General features: G+C 37.4%; 1 protein-coding gene across 3 annotated transcripts in view; it reads right to left on the bottom strand.

The window, feature by feature from the left end:
* The window catches only part of KCNK2 (potassium two pore domain channel subfamily K member 2), a 131,545-nt gene that overhangs the window by 15,397 nt on the left and 98,389 nt on the right, over positions 1 to 17,759 (bottom strand). For all 3 annotated transcript variants that reach the window (XM_009668996.2, XM_068939836.1, XM_068939835.1), the window contains 3 exons: positions 12,963 to 13,123; positions 9,244 to 9,430; positions 837 to 976 (listed from right to left, as the gene is read on the bottom strand). In XM_009668996.2, the coding sequence (XP_009667291.1) occupies positions 837 to 976; positions 9,244 to 9,430; positions 12,963 to 13,123 (488 nt within the window). The remainder of the gene's footprint in view (positions 1 to 836; positions 977 to 9,243; positions 9,431 to 12,962; positions 13,124 to 17,759) is intronic.

Here is a 17,759-nt window from a genome sequence, read left to right as displayed (position 1 = left end):
AGAAATTAGATTCCTTATATTTGAGTAATGCAAATTAACTGATACACATAAATGAACTGAAGCTAAATTAGAGAGAATTAATATGTTGCTTAAAACAAAATTTCCTTCTTTCTAAAACTTCTAGTGAAACCTGTACAGTGCTAGCTGCAATCAAAGAAAATTGTATTTATCCTCTAACATTTTCTGAAACTGCAGTATTTTGTTAAATGGTAAATTCAAAGTAAAATACTGTATCATCATTAGAATGATAGATGCACATTTACAAGGAGAAATATATTTGAACCGAAAGCAGTGCACCTGAATACAAATAACAATGCATGCAGATGAAGACATTATGGTAAAATACACCCAGGCATATTTAAATAGTTCATTCCAATACGTTGCACCACATGACACATTTATTCTCTTACCACTCGAAGATGATCAAAGGTATCTTGAACAGAGCTATTAAATGATTTAATAGTTTTGGTTCATATATCTGCATCCTATTTAGAAACAGTTGAAGCAGAATGGTTTTTGCCTCAAAAATTAAGGACTTCATTATACCATCTAGAATAATTCCTGTTGATGAACTTTTCCTGAAAGTCAGGTGCAAATGTGTACATGTGCAAACACACTTATATTAACAATACATTTTACCTGAATTTATATGCATTCATGTAAAAAAAACACTATATGTTTGACCAGATTGCTATACGGTTTCTGTTTGAGCCCCATGATATACTTCATACAAAAATAGCTTTGATATGTGGCCGAAGAGCATGCAGTTATATGCTCACCTGACTTCTAACCAGCATTTTTAGAGGAACATTTCTTCTCCTTTAGAATGACCTTACCTCTTCCTTTGTCTTTTTTGATATGACTCTTAGCCAGTCTCCAATCATGCTGAGGACAGCTGCAAAGTAAGCAAGCCCAACAAGGATCCAGAACCACACCACTGGTTTATAAAAATCTAGGTACTCAATATCTGATCCCCCTGAAAAAACAATGAAGTTAAAAATAAAGACTAATTAACAGGTACAGGCATAAAACTGTTTGTAAATGAATTCTTCTTTTAAAATAGCAATTATATTTGTTTTGACCTCTTCTATTTTCTTATCCATGCAAAAACAGACACCTAAACATTTTGTAGAATTTGACTAAGTCGTCATGATGTAAATTGACCCACTGTTGAAAAAAGTTTTGAGACCGCTGCTGCTACATAAGGTATAAATTTTAGATAATAATTTAAAATGAACATAGACAAACTGATTCAACTTCTGAGATATCATTATTTAAGAGAAAGGCTGTTCAGGAGAGCTTGAACAAAAGGACTTCCCAACTGAGTCAAATTACGCTGTGCAAAATTTGAAGTGTCACAAGTAGTATGTCCATATCCTGAGAAATCTGATTTTGCAAGGACTTTGAAACACATGCTAATACTTACACTAATCCCGTCAGTACAGGATCTCACATTAGTAACACCGAGGTACTAATCCCCCTCTGGTAACAAAGAATAGCACCTGCATTAACAACCAGGCCTGCTGGGTAGGCAAACATTATCATCTCTTTTTTATAGAGGAAGAAGCCAGGGTACAGAAACATAGGCTGAACTGACCATATTCACAAAGACGTGGAGAGAACAGCCGGCAGCTGAAGGCAGCTCTTCTGAATCCCACTGCTCTAAGAATAAGACAATTCCCTCCTTTCACTTGTTAAAACAAAACTAGATAAATCTGAGAGATGCCTGTACTTGAGCTTCTAGCTCCAATACAGCTATAAAGAACAGAGGCCGTATTTCCACCAGAAAAATGTTCACAACACAAAATAACTTATATTTCACATCCTGCATTGCAGTAAAACATAAGCCTTAAATGCAGCAATTCAGCTATGCTATGATAAATAAAATCGGGCTTTGGGTCTCTGCAAGTATAAGTTTGATTTGCATATCTACCCACTACTGGAGAAACTACATTAAAACCATTTTAGGAGCATTTAAATAGGTACAAGTACCTAATATTTTGCTTTATAAATCTCCATCCCGTACCGAAACAATCAAAGGAAAATGTTCTTTGCCCCCAAAATATAAAGCATCTTGTTATACTACTAAGATTAATTCTCATAAAGAGAAATGGTTTTCCTGGTTGTTATTATCTAATCATCCCATGGGTTACAAACAAATAACAAACAGAACACAATTTTACTGATGGTTCTTTCCGTGTGGCAGCCCTCATAGGCAGAAATTTTGTTATTCTCATGCCAATAAGCCATTTTCTCAATAAAAACCCTTGAGCTATAATGGCTTATTTGGCTTCCTAAGAGCAGGATCCATGATACAAAAATGAATAGTTCGACATCTGTACAGTCGCAAGTACGGTACAAGCCAGGACTTTGTCTGGAACAGAAGCCAGCTAACCACCAAAAGGCCTAGTTTGTCACACTCCAAAACAAACAAAGTATCAGAGATGAACCAATTTATTAATGTCATGGCATCCCCCAATCTGGTAAAACAGATGCCCAAAACTTACTGTCATTCAAAGGATGGTTCATTAACACCATGTCTTAGCTCTCTCAGGAGCTAGTAACGAAACATATTCATCGCTATTCTTCACATGCTGGTATAAAGTACTATAGAAAGTATCCGCTTGCCTGATTTATCATTTTTGCTGTGTATAGCCTATATCCTGAAACTGGAACCTAACTCTGACAGTCCGCCGGGAGCATTTCCTTCACAGTGCATACATAATTACACAGTAATTATTATGATTATTAATACATAATAATCATTACAGCAAGGTTAATTACCAGGGCCAGGAGTTAGGACGTGCTCACGTTCAATTACGAGTTTTGTTTACTGTCTGGCCAGGAGATGGCTCCACCTAGCCATGCCCAAAGATCTTCAGCTTTTCTAAAGTCAGAGAGAAGCGGTCAAGAAAGACCTCCAGGAAAAGGGTTAACCACTAAAACCTGTATTAGCTATTGCGTTTGTGAATTTCAGAGAGTTCTCAATGAGGCCTGAATTTAATGCAAAACCAGGGAGAAAAAGGTATGCATAAGGATGTTTGCCCTGAAATCAACTGCTCTCTCCTGTGACTGTTGGAAGCTTTCAGCACATGTGGTTAAATGTCATGGAGTGCTATAACACAGTCGGTGGGCACAGCTATAAAACACTCTTCTACACAGAAATCAAGTGAGACACTGTACACTAGCTTAAGTTTAAAGTAGCCTGCATGGTTCACAACAAATAGCACTTATTACAGAAGTGAAGGCCTGAGCTGATGAAGAGCACTTCAGAATGCCAAAAAAGACAGAAAGCCTGCTGGAGGGAGCATGCAGCTCTCTTACGCGACGCTCAACGCGCACCTCTTGATCTGCACGAGAGCAGTTCCCCTCTGCAGAGCCCTTTCTATAGGGTAAGCAATATGACACGGTGAGGGCAGATCAGCTGGACCACTATGACGAGTAGGCAGAGCGTTCCAGTTCTGTGACTTTAAATGGGATGGTAATCTATCTGTCTGTACTATTCAAACCAGGTCTCAGGCCAAGCCATTTGATTGACTCTCATGCATTACCTTTAAAATCTCTGTTAATTTCTTAATTAAATTTCTTTTAATTCTAAATCCCCTTAATTTCTTGGGCCATCTCTGATCAGTGCAGACCCAAATATCCGAATTAAAATGGCAATACACCAGATTCAGTTACAGCCAGAACCAGAGAAGAATTAATAAGCTAAAAACTGAAGATGAAGCAGGATAAAAACCTAGATTTTTAAAGTGGAGACTTGCAGAATTCTATGATTTATTAAATTGGACTGATTGCAAGGTAAGCTTATAAAGTCAATATGCCTGCTGTGAAACAGACTACTGATATGCTATTAACATTTCTGACCTCCACCTAATTTAGTCGAGTTTTGGACATCTAATCTAATTTATATTTGATACCTGCTAGATTATCTCCCTCAGAAATATTTGACAGTACCTTCCAGTCTGCACTGCAATTAACAATGCAGTTATCTGCACATATAAGAAATATATTCTCATGTTATACATTTTTTGGCCTTGATGCTAACTTTAGTACCCAAGAATATCTTTCATCGTATGAAAAAATGACATATTTGACATAAAAAGCTCTCTTGCTTTTTTCCTTCATAGTACATTTGTAATATTTCCTTGACTGGTTCTGCAGTATTAAAGTCAATGATTTCACTTCAAAGTAAGAGAAGGGATGTTTGACACAATATGTCCTGATTTTCAAAAGATAATGGTGACTAACCCTTTAATACAGTTTCCTACTTCATTTTTTTTGCAAAAAACTGCAGTAGTACACTGTCTTCATTTACAAAAGTGATTTATTTCCCCATTAGGACACACACACACACACAAAAATCCCCTTCACAAGACAGAAATGCACGTTTGTTTTTTGGAATACTGTACATTTATTTTCTTGCACTTGCAATGCAAGGACTCTTCATCTTTGCTCTCTTTGCATGCACCTTGAATGATTACAGTCTTCTATATTTGCCTTAAGTTTTCTCTTAAGAAAAGTTAAAATTTCCATAGGATCCAAATGACAACCCAGATTTTAAATACAAAAGGGGATATTTTAGCCTGCTGGTTCCTGGGAGCAAAACACTGGTTCTCAAGTACAGACAAGAAGAAACTAGTAGAAAAATTCTGAAGAACTGACAAGAATTTATTTCATGACAACCTGCACTACAGTCATTAACATCATTCCTTAAGCCTAAGGTTTTCTGTTGGCTCCCTGTTGGAACAACTATTCTGAAGCACTCTCCTCTCTACCTCCCAGAAAGTTCTTCAGGGCTTCTGTTTAGCTCTCAAGTCCAGTGGTGCCAAAAAATAGTGAGTTCCATGCTAGTGAAAAATGACAATATATTGTAAAAAATGTTTCTTCTATTCCCAACATACATGTTATTACAAGCATTAATTTGTATATAAGGCTTGTAAATATATTTTTCTTTTCTCTGGGATGATATTTCCCAGAAAAATAATTCGGAATAAAATATTTGGAATTTTTCAGCAAAAAAATTGATATTGCCTCAAATGAAACATTTTGTTTTAGCTGATTTGGAATATTTTACTTTACTTTCCAGGACCAAGAATAAAATAACACATAATGGAAGTACTTTTTGAGATAAACATTTTTGAAATGGAATATTTAATTTTTAAAAGCCGAAATTGAATACTTTGTTTTATGAGGGAACTTTATGAGCCAAAATTGACCCAGAATCATGAAATATCCCGCAGAGCTCCAATATGCTATAAGAATTAGCCAAAAAAAATTATTTGGCAAAAGAGTTTGCTCAGCTATAATTGCAGATTGGAGAACCACTGCCCACCACTCTGCTTTAGTTCTGACTATAATCCTGCGTGGAAGAAGAGAATTTCAACTCTAAATATAATTAAAGGAGTATGCCTTTCTGTCAAGAAAATCAGAAAAGGGAAAAAATTAGTGCCAGTGTGAGGTTTTTTTCAAATGCACTGCCACCTAGGAACGGAGAAGTGAACTAAAGCTCCTTCCTGCATGCTGCATGACTCACTGTGACAAGCCACACTCCAGAAATGTCATGCTGTCGAGGTACAACAATTTAAGATGCTTCCACCAGATGAAATACTCTATCATGACAACCTGTACTACATTCTTAAATACAATTACATACCTTAAGCCTAAATTCCTGTTTCAGCTCCGTTTATGGCAGTCAGCTATGCTACAGCGCTTTCTCCTAAAAGTTTCAGGTGAAGTATATCAATAGCATTTAGTGTCTGTAAGCCAGTTTGGTTTGGTCGAAAATGAGCAAAGCAAAAATCATAAAGCCAACTAAGTTGTTGACTTCCAAAGATTCTACACATTTTCTCTTAATTAATAAGGACACTTAGCCCTTAAGACAATTATTCATTGGAACGACAAGAGAACAAACCGAGCTGTTTGAAAAATCCTTCAGATTTCTGCCATCAGCTGAGTATATGTTAGTTCACACAAGGAAGACGACAATGAATCAACTTCTGTTAACTTCATCTCTAACAAAATGCTATCTGATGGCCATTTTAAACCTCACCGTTTTGATGGCAATAGTAGTCTAATTCAGTTTTCCACCAAGCATAGACGCTGTTCTCTTGAGCGTCGTTACTGCAAGTACAAATCCAATTCCTATACAACGAAACTATCAAAGTCAACATACTATGGTATGAATACAAGTCTTGCGCATGTTGCTCTAAAAGAAAATAAAAAACATTCATGCTATTTTGAAATCACACTTACATGTATAGTGGAAATTGAAAATTAAAAATAAATATGAAGTGAACTATAAAAGGCTATAAGCTACAGAACAATACAATTCAAGGATATTGTGTAGAAAGAATATATTTCCTGGTAAAATTTTAAAAGGACATCCTGTAGGAACAAATTATTATATCAAGTGGTCTACAAATAGAAAAATCTCCAGAAATCTATAATGAGAGTAATGATGAATGTACTCAGTGTTCCAGTTAGAGTCAAGTGGGCCATTTCACATAATGTCTTACAGTAAATACAACCAGGCCTTCATATACTACTATTTTTATTCCCTGCCACAAACATACATCTCAAAAGAAAAAAGAAAGTAAGTGTAAAACACCCAGACTTTTGGCTTTGAAACAGCATACATTTTTTATTTGATGTCAGTCAGAATCTGATCAAAATCACAAATTCCTGAAGACAAAATGGAAGCAAGAAGAGCAATCTGTGAAAGGGGAAAGAAAAGGGAAAGGGAGAAAGGGAAAGGGAAAGAGAAAAGGAAAAGAAATATAGATACATTACATATTCCCCCAAAACAACGCAAAAATATTATAAAGGATGTTAGACATCAAAAAAAAAAAATCAGAAAATGAGAGAATTAAGGTTCCTTGAGCAAATTGTTTTCTTTCCACATTATGTACATATTACATGTGCTGGTTTTTACTCCCCAGCCCCCAAACGCTACATAACAATATAGCTGCACTGAGTGAGAACAAAGTGCCAGCTCTCTCTGTATCTCTCACCAATAGGGCTAACCTCAGCTGCCTAGAGAAGACTGCTCAGGGACTTTCTGAGAGAAAGATGCAATCCTGTTTAACTAGTTTCTGATGGGCTTCACCATTAATTCCTCAATCACACCTGTGGGCATTTTGGCACTCACAATATCCTGTGACAGAGAGTCTCACAATTTAACATGAAGTTGTATGTAACAACCATACTTGTCTGTCTGTAATTGGTCTCCATACAATGTTATTCAATGTTCTTTTGCATTGTGAGACGTGAACAATCGTTTCCTTCTTACCTTTTTTAGACCACTAAAGGTCTAAAGGTCTCCCTTCAGGGTCACCTCCTTTTCTAGGCTGAAGAGTATTAAGCTGCTTAGTCATTCTTCATACAAACAACATCCTATACTCCTGATCATTTTTGATACCCTTCTTTTTATCTTTTCTACTTTTACTGTATCATTTCTGAGATGCAGGAACAAGAACTTCAAATGGCATTCAAGAGGTACACAAAGCTATCATTTTTTAAGGGAGTATAAATACTTTTTCTGGTTGGTGCTCTATTTTTTTCATAGCCATTCCTGATATTGCATTTGCCTATTTGGCCACCTCAACACTGAACGGATGCTGTCATGGAGTCAATCATCTAACACCTTTCCTTCATGAATGAAAAGTTCAAATTTAGAGCTCCTCACTTTGCATATGAAGATTAGGGGGAAGGGATACACTTCTTTGCAGCTGTCAAAATGAATTTCATTTGCCATTTTATAGCCCAGTCCTCTAATTTATAAGAACCTTAGGCAACTTTTCTCATGTTGCCGCCTCATGTTTTTTTTAACAGCTTGAATACTTTAATGTTATCAACACTTTAGCTCAATTTCTGCACGTTTTACCTAGATCATTTCTGAATATGCCAAATAACAGAGGTCTCTGTGGGACTTCACAAACCTGAAAAGATTTTGACAGCCACAGGACCAATCACATCCTTGCCATCAAGGCAAACTTCAGGTCTACAAGTTACCCCAGTAGGAGCTACTCAGCCTGTGAGACCCACATGCTGGGCCATGGGGTAGCTGTGCACGAGGTCATGTGGTAGTTTGCTCTTCCCTCCAGCAGAAGAGTTCACTGACCGCAGCTCAGCAGCTCAGCACTGCTGTCCCTCTCTCCCACTGCAGACTGCAGGCAGAGCCAGTCACCTCTGCCTGGCACACAGTCCAGACATGGGACAGAGGCATCTCTCACAAGAAGGAAAGCTGACAGTACTGGGTCAGGGGGAGCATGAGATCAGGCCCAGGAGAGCAAGTCTCAGACACATGAAGCCCCACATTTCTGACCCTCATTTCACTGCCTGGAGTCAATGCACCTTCTCGAAACAGATAACACACACTTGCTTACTCAATCCTGGTCTGAGGAGAACAGGATTCTGCTCAGAACAAGATTCTTTTCTCCCATTCCCCTCCCAACAAAAAAACCCAGTAGCCAATCAAGTTTATGCAAAAAACTAGCACAAGCATTTCTTAGCATAGTTTCTCAAAGTTATATTCACCCAGGTTAACAGAATAAGTGCTGGATACATCTATGTATTAAGCTAAACCTTCTGCTTATACTATAAAACACACATGCACAATGCACATAAAGCAAACAAAAGATACAAAGTGCAGAAAGAGAGGACATACCACCAACAGAGAGGTTTCAACAGTTGAAACACGACTCTGGACCAGCACTCAGAGTTATGCACTAAACTTATGACATATAACTCATCAATACGAGAGATTTCTTTAAGTGACTCCCAGTAAAAACAATAAATATTCAGCAGACTAAAACACTGTACTTATTCTTACGTTTCTCTCAATCTGTAAGGCCAAAAAAAACCTACCTAAAATTAAGTAAAGCATCTCTGAAAGGGTACAAGAGATTAAAAATGAGGTAGGCAGAACCAGAGACCATGTATTTCACAGAATCACAGAATCGTTTAGGTTGGAAGGGACCTCTGGAGATCATCTAGTCCAACCTCCCTGCTGTTCCACCTCTTGTCTTTACACTGCCACATGGTCCAATGTGGAGCGAGGTCGCCATATGTGCCCTTATACAAGAATGGAAAAGGGTAGGTAAAACGGAGAGAGAGAAAGGCATGAACACCCCCACCACAACACACATTGGAGTTGTGTCTGCCTCAGAACAAATATAAAAATGTCAATCATATATCACTGTGCAAAATATCATAAGATAAGGAGTTTTGAGAAAATCTTACCTGCAACATAGTCACCAAATCCAATGGTAGTTAAAGTGATAACCACAAAATAAATTGCATCTAGTGTGCTCCAGCCTTCTATGTGTTTGAATATAACTGCAGGAAGAGCAACAAACAGCACACAGCCAAATAGTATGAATATTATTGTTGAAATTATGCGAATCTTTGTCTGACTCACATTCCATTTCTATGAAAGAAAGACAGAGGGAAGGGGAGAGAGAGGAAACCCACTGTTAATAAAATTGTGCCCTTGTGCATAAGCATCTGTCACCCACAACAACCACCATTATGGTTGTTCAAGAGGACAGTGCATTACAATTCCCAGACAATCAGGAAAATCAAAGCAAGATTTGATTTTGAAAGGGTTTTCAAAGCAAACGCATCTATCCAAGAAAACTTTTGCTAGCAAGAAATGCAGAGCAGTGTTGGCCTCTTCACTGTGGCTGGATTTGTGGTCTGAGTGAATGGCGTGTGCAAAGTTCACGAATATTAACAGCTGATCATTCTAAAGTTTGGCTTGCTGAGCTACATTTTTGAGTGAGCTTCAACTAGTGTTTGCACCTGTCATGTCTCTGCTTTTTTGCGTCTCCACTGAGATAAACTGATAACTGAGTAAAATTGTTGAAACTTGACCATATAGCTATCTCTTTGATTAGATAACTGGTTAAACAGAAACACAAAAAATAGAGCTAGAAGGGACCTGAAGAGATCATCTGTTCCAAACCTGCCTCAAGACAGAATCAACTCCACCTAAGCCATTCCAGACACATTAATGTCTAGACGCTTTAAAAGTCTCAAATGATACAGATTGATAGATGTCTCCGGGCTATATGTGATCACGCTTAACTATCCTCCTCATCAGAAAGTTTTACTAATGTCTAACCTAGATCTCATCTGCTATAATTTAAGTCTACTATTTATGGTCTTATCCAAGGCAGACAAAGAGAGTAATTCACTATTTTGCTTTTTGCAGCAAAATTTTACAGGTGTTTTCTTTCAGGCATCTGTTCTTGAGACGAAATAAACACATTTTTTTCAGATTTTCCTTTCCTCACCTGTCCATTCTTGTTGCTACTCCTTGGCTCCAGCCAAGAAATCTACACATTTCTTTAGGTGTGGTGCTCTAAACTAGATATAAAACTGAAGACATCCTAGAGCAAAATAGGATCCTTTCATGTGTTTTACCTGTTTGTTTCTTTACACTCCTATTTATACTTCTAACTACGAGGTATGCTTTTTTACAGCAGTATGACATCAACCCATATTAGCTTAAGAGCCCCTAGATTCCTCAGAACATTTCTACAAAATTGTACCTAAACAACTGTTTTCTAACATGTAAGTGCATATTTTATTATTCCTACCTATACTTCAACTTGCCCTTACTGAATTGGAACCTAAATATTCAGGCTGCTTTTCAAATTTTCACAGATGATTTTGAATTCTAATTCTGTACTCTGATCTTTAGTTTTCCTCAGCTTCAGACCATCTATAAATTTAATGAACAAAAACCTTTATGTGCTGTCTAAGATCTAAATGAAAATTTTTAACAGTACCAACACTAGAGCAGACCACTGCAAAATACCATTTGACATGCCCTCCCAGTCTGACAGTGAAACATTGTCAAATTGTACAGTTTTCCAAAGAGTTTTCCATCCATCCAAGCACATTAGTTTAAATTAAAGGAAGCAAAGAATTGCACAAAACTGGAAACTTCCATAAAAGCAGATCAAAAATGAAATCACAAACGTGCTTGACTGTTCATGATGTATATTTTTTTGTATTTTAGTGCCAATGGAAACTATGTTTTACAGTCAGCAAGACCAAAGTCCAGCTCTTGTAACCCAAATCACAACAGGAGTATCTCAGGTTATGGTCACATGACATTTCCTACTCTGATCTATCAGTGTCTCCCGGTTCCTTTTTTTAGGGAACTAGTAAAAAGAACAAGGGAGTGTTTCAGATTTCAGTATATAGATCAGTGTTTTCATTCAGAGACCAGCAATAAGGGAGCAAGGGCCAGTTGCTGCTCTTTACGTTGGGAGTTTTGTTGCATGGATATATCCATTTGAATTAAAAAAAGGCCGGGGAGGGGGAACCATCATCCCTATGAGCGATGGGCTAAGTGATACAACTAAATTGGTCTCAAACCTTTTGCGATTTTAACCAAAAAACCCCCTGCAATTATAATAGAAAATCAGAAAGGATACAAGTGAGAAGTTCTCATGAAACGTTCTTGCCTTTTTTAGCCAATTCTCAATGCAAATGGATGTTATTCACCAGTAACTTGTCTAGATTTGAATTGATGTCTCTGAGCTAGAGACCTGTGCCTTTTCTTAACATATTTTATCTATTGAATAAGGCTGTAGCTTGCTTTGCATCAAAACAAAGCCATGGCAGACCTTTCCCATATAGAAAAATCCTGTATGTTATACACTACTGCTTGTTTCAGAAAAGTAATCCTTTTAACACTTGCAGGACGGATGCAAACAGCTACAAATTCAGGCTGTTTACTCAGTATTCAGTGAAAATGTCATACAAGAGATACTCCACACATCAAAAGACAAATGCTATTTCACAGGTGCTTTGAACGTTAGGTAACAATTAAACCTAAAATGCTTTATTACAGGTTAGTAAAACATTTCAATAATTAATTTTATTAAATTTCATTATGTCATTTATTCTGCTATATTTCAAAAATCTCAGTAAATACATTTTCAATAACTATTAGTAAAATACCATCTTAATAAGCTTTTCTGATGCTGAACACAAACTAGTGCTTGTGAAACTAAGAGATTGCTAGTTAAGCAGTGAAGCACCTCAGCTACTCAAGGCATTTGGTTGTGAAAGGACTGTCTCTGGCTTAACCTTACTGATATCCGCACAAGCCTATAGTCTTTGACGGGTCTCTGCCTCTTCAGTGCACTGAAGCTGTACCACTTTGCATGGAACAATTTAAGATCCATAGGCCGAAGAAAATAAAAGAGCCTGAATTTCCAGGCTGGGCCAAATGGAAGAGCCCTCAGCCAAAGAGGATGACAACACTTTCAACTCCAGAATGTCCTACAGCCTCATGAGGAGAACATGGGTAGGAGCCCAAGGTTGGGGAAGCACCAGCAGCCTCTGCACCATCGAGGCTGTCCTGCCTCTGTGAATGCCCAAAGCTTTAATCCTCCACAGAACTGTAAATCTGGAAACGTAGGTGCCTACAGACTGCAGGCGCTTCCCTAGGAAAGAGGGCATCTGAGTAGAGATTTTGAGAACTGTGATTTTAGATTCAGGCACCAAAGGACCTCTGTGAACCAACTCAGAGCAGCAGCAATGGTTTCCATATGTTACTCCAACAGCTCCACTCTTCCTTCTCTCTCAGTCAGTGATCTCCTTTCACAGTCTATATTACAACCTTTAAAGGCAAACATTGTAGCAAGCTTAAGAGTGTTTGAAGAGCAAAGCAAAAATGAATGAATTGTTTTGGACCTTGTTCCTCTTCCCAGTCATAATTACTGTGGAAAATGACCTGTAAATTTCTAACATGTTAAACTTCATCTAATTCTCAATTAACAATGTTCAATAACATGCTGAGATCTTGCAAAGTTCTTCTTACCTTTTGCTAGCTATCTGATTATAATGATGAGCTATGCCCTCTTTGCTATATTTTTCAATTAATTTGTTAAATTTAGAACAGCAAGTAGCATGAAGAACAACGCAGTCAGCATACTCACAACAAAGGTATCTTCTACTTTGGCAATTCCTTTCCCAAAGATTGTTCCTAGTTGGTCGCCAACACCAGCCAACAGAAAACCAAACAGAGGAATTCCCAGTAAGGCATAGATGATACAGAATATCTTCCCACCTTGTGTGCGTGGTGAGATGTTTCCAAAGCCTAAATTACAAACAACTTGAGATGTTTAAAAAGAAGTTACATGTATTAAGGTATACATTTTAAAAGGAGTGCAGGAATAGAACAGTTGCAGACAGGTCCTTCTTGGTTAACCACAGGATACAACGAACATTGTGAAAAATAAATGAAAGTGTATGTCATGTTATCCTCTTGGAAGTAACACTGAAGTATTGCACAATTCACCAATTATTTTTTTCCATACTGTATATTATTCTGTGGAGAAGAAAAACTCTGTCACTAGATTATCTTTACTATAGAAATAAATCCCACACTTCCTAGAAATGACAATTTTCGACATCTATTACATGTAGTTAATACCGATTGGTTAAGATCTGCCTTAGCCTCTGCTACCTGGAAATGTGTGTTACTGGACTTGTAATTTGCAAGCTGCAGTACTTGGAAACAAGAGGTAATTTTCTTTCAGATGGGCTGTGTTTTCAAGGGAAGCAATCTGAAAGAAGCTGTTTGGATGAGCAAAATAGGGATCTCTCAGGGTAGACGTAAAGCTTAGAAAAGCAATTTACAGTTCACAGCTCTGTCCATTTGAAAACTTAAACCATTTTATCTTCACTAACTGCTGCTTAAAAAACACCCTGGATATCCTTAAGATACCCTGATTGTTACTGTTCCTTTTAAAGTGGAGAAACTGAAACCTAAAGAGCACAGGCTCTTCATATCATGTCTGTGAAATGCCCTCAGATGCATCTCCCAGGATTGGTATTTCAATGATTTGTCCAACGTCACACAGGAAACACAGGGCAAACCCCACAAACAAGATTCATGAGTATCAGTTCTTCTAATTCAAAAGGTTTTCTCCTCCCAAGAATCGCTCATGTTCTGAGGGAGCAATAGTGGGGGGAGCAACAGTAATACCCCAGTGTTTTTGACAGTATTTCACTTTTCAGCACAATGATGTGCACTTCCAAGTTGCTCAAAGGGAGAGCTTGTCAAAAAGAAAGTTTATTTTCCACGGAGAAATTAAATAAAAGCCTTTAAAAAGATTAACAACATTTTTGTAGAAAAAGTAACTTCTTGTAAATAAAAAAGCAAAATATTTTAGCAAGCAATTGTGACAATTTGGTTTCTCAATGTTTATCTTAATTAAATATGAAAATTTTGAATGAAAGATAGATACTTTCCATATACACTCAAAAACCATTCAATGAAAATACAATTTTCCACTGAAAAAGAGCTTAGGCAGGCAAATTTTATCAGCTCTATTGACAACTTACCATGCCAGTTTTCTTCTAAAAATAGCTTAGTATTTATGCAAACTGACAACCGTAGGCTTCCACAATGCAAAGCACATTTAATGAATGTCTCGCCTATTTATCTGAATTTTTGTTTCGTTATTTTGAGCATGCCAGTTTAATACAACAATAGATTTTCTTCATGAAATTTATTATCTTAATTTTTGGTTCTGCTCTCATGTAGAGGTAAGCCAAAACCAAAGCTCTATGTCAAAATTACTTTTTATTTTCAGTCTTCAGGAGATAAAACTGCCCCTCGCTCAACTTCATTAAAGAAAAAAGAAGTCATATGGGGGATGCATGTCACTCCTAGGTATTTTCCCCTAATATCTGCTGCTTCCAGATAATAATTATGCAAACAGTAAATGCAGTGGTACGATAGAGTTCAGCTAGGTTAAAAAAATACGATGTTGATATTAAAACTTCCCCAAAATCATGACCAATAAGCCCTCCCCAATAAAACATAAAGGACATAATTACTGATAATTGTGATTCAGGAAATTTCAACTCCACTGAGTTCACTCTGTGCCTTCATGCGCCAAGCAACAAAGACCCTTGAGTTTTAAAATAAAATTAGTTTCTGTTAAATCATCACAAAACAAGAAGGGACAAACAGATCCAAGCTACTTTATTTTCATAAATATGTCTGTGTATGCAGCAACAGGAGTTTGAATGGTTGCCAGCATGTAATTCTTGCAGGGTCTTAATGCAATTCAGAATTAGGACTCTGGATGTATCAGATTCATAAAACTCAAACTATGAGTTTTGGAAATAGCTCACTTTTCTTTCTTTCAATAAAAAAAAAAAGATGGTGTCTTCTAATAGTGACAAAATAACAGCCCAACCAAGCACAAGCCAAGGAGTCCATTTTACTTGTCTGTTTTAACTTTATAAAGCAGATTGACATTTTCCTTGTATCCCACAGCTATTACAAAGACAATTGTTGCTGTGACATACTTCTTATCTGCTACTAATTATCATGAGAACAAGAAGTTCACGTTCAGCTCTGTGTATACTCATCACTAAATTAGAGTCATATTTTGCCTGAGAAAAGGATGGTACACCTCTTCATTTTTATCCTCATAAATTGTTGCTTCTCACCCTGAAAATTGATAAACGCTTTTCTTCCATAAATGATGTAAAAAAGGTCTTGCAATATTAATTACACTTTCGAAATATCTCATGTACACATTACCGGATAAGAGAATAGTGTAACAAGCAGAACAGTTTATCTCTCTCCAGATGCTCCATTCACTTAACTCCAAGCATGGCGCTCTCATGACGCAACATGTGCTTTAATGAACTGCTCTACCAAGGGGTTTCCATCAGACATGAATCGTATTTCCTACAGTGTCATGTTTTGTAGCAGTCTGCTGCTGTGCACCACAGCCTATTTTAAAAGTTTCACAAACTGCCCCTATATCTTGTCTCTTGGCTTCTCCAGAGATAAGCTAGCCCATCATTTATGGAGTAGGAGAGGAAATGTATTTATATTTCATACAGTTGATGTAATTCCTGAGGGTTTCATCTAAGAAAAGCAGTATTCCTTCCTTAGGAAACCAGCAGAACTCTTGACAAGAGCGCGAGGCCACGGGAATGCCATTACACCTCTCCAAGGACCACGCAGCTCTTCTGCGCTCGCCAGGCAGGAGCGCACAACGCTGGCGTAGTCATTCCCCAGCGTGATGCTGCCACTCCGCAATTCCCACGACTGCTCCGGCAGCCAACGTAAAATCTATGCAGGACACTCCTTTTCACCGAAAAACCCTCGGGAATCAGCTGCAGCCATACTTTGCTCTTCCTCCTCCTCCTCTTCCTCGCTCTCTCCGAACTCCTTGCCCTGAGGGGATGGGGCGGAGGCTTTTTGTGCAGGCGCGGGCTCCCTGCACACAAGCAACCACAGGAGCTCAGTTATTCCTCATCACTTCTCTCCCTGGTAGCTTTTCCTTTCCCCTGGCTCATTAAATGGATAGCTCCTAAAACCAATCAGTCCACCATCGGTACCAAAATACTTGCTTTTAAACACAGAAATGAACAAAGTACTTGATTTAAACTTGCTAAATATATTGGAAAGTTTCCTTCAAAGAGCCTTTAACCAACCCTATCTGCAACAAGCAGTTTACCGAATACAAAATTTTACTTCCCGAACTGGGTCAGTTTCACCCAAGGTAAGGGCAGTATGATTTTCAGACTATCCATCCGCAATGCACTCTCTCACTCCACTTTCATCACCAGGAGCACAATTTGCCTCCTAGTTTCACCAAATCCTTTTCATATCCTACTGAATGCTTAGCATGCTTTTAATACCCAAAGGATTTTGTGCATTTAGAATATGTTGTCTCTGACAGGCAGCTCTGGACAAGAAATACATTTCAAAATGAGCTTCCAGTAATTCCTGAGTGAATTAAGAATAAAAGATCCTTATAAATATATTGTAAATAATTGCTCCATTCAACAGAATAATATATTCATGGCTTCAGCTCCAAAACACTTACAGCCTCCAAGATTCAAACTACTTATTTCTTACAGGAACCTCAGTCGCTCCTTCAGCTGGCTATATAGGCTGAAGCAAGGGTAAGCTAAACGAAAAAACAAACAAGAGATTGTATATGAATTATTTTGATTTTTACTTCTCCTGTTTCTCTGATATATGTATTTGGGGATAAAAATGTCTAACTTTTTCATCCGAAATAGGCCACTATTGAGTAGAAAACAGTAACTTTGTATTGACTACAAACACATTATTGGTTTTGAGCAAAGCAGAAAATGTGTCAAGTTTCAATTTCTAGTTGTTTTTTTGCTAACAAACAATAGTTTATATTGTAAATATGAAAAGGTTTCCAATGCCAGAAATTTTTGCACAGTATTGACAAAACTCACTTTTATTCAGGTCTAGAAAAAAAACTATCTGCCTTCAGGCCTTCATAAAAAGGAAGATCAGCAATTAATTTCAAAAAGCTAGTTTCCTTTTCAAGTAAAGAAAAGACTGCTTTTGCTTTCTGGTTAACCGGTATCTCAGTCTTTCAGAAAGCTCTTTTACATCCACATTTTCAAAGCAGAGTTAGAAGAACTGAGACTCCAAATGAGCAAATTTTAATGGAATATTCCTAGACAAAGTAGGGCATCTACTGAAACTAGCTGGCTGCAATTAGGTATTTCTCATGAAATAGATTATAGGTACTTTTAAGAGTTCTAGGACTAGGTTTTACTTGCAAACTGACTGGAAAAGAGTGCCACCACTTATGATTCATTTATAGCAAACAGCTCAAGTGGGATTGAAAGGTCTGAGGAGGGTTTTGAACGTTTTATTTCCAAACAAGAAAATGTAAATTTAGATGCTAGTAAATGTTTCCTTACAGTTTTTGACA

The sequence above is a fragment of the Struthio camelus genome, chromosome 3 (genome assembly GCF_040807025.1).
Source record: "Struthio camelus isolate bStrCam1 chromosome 3, bStrCam1.hap1, whole genome shotgun sequence".
In the NCBI taxonomy this organism is placed as follows: Eukaryota; Metazoa; Chordata; class Aves; order Struthioniformes; family Struthionidae; genus Struthio; species Struthio camelus.
The sequence above is the reverse complement of the archived record's forward strand: the minus strand, read 5'-3'. Positions and strand labels throughout refer to the sequence as shown.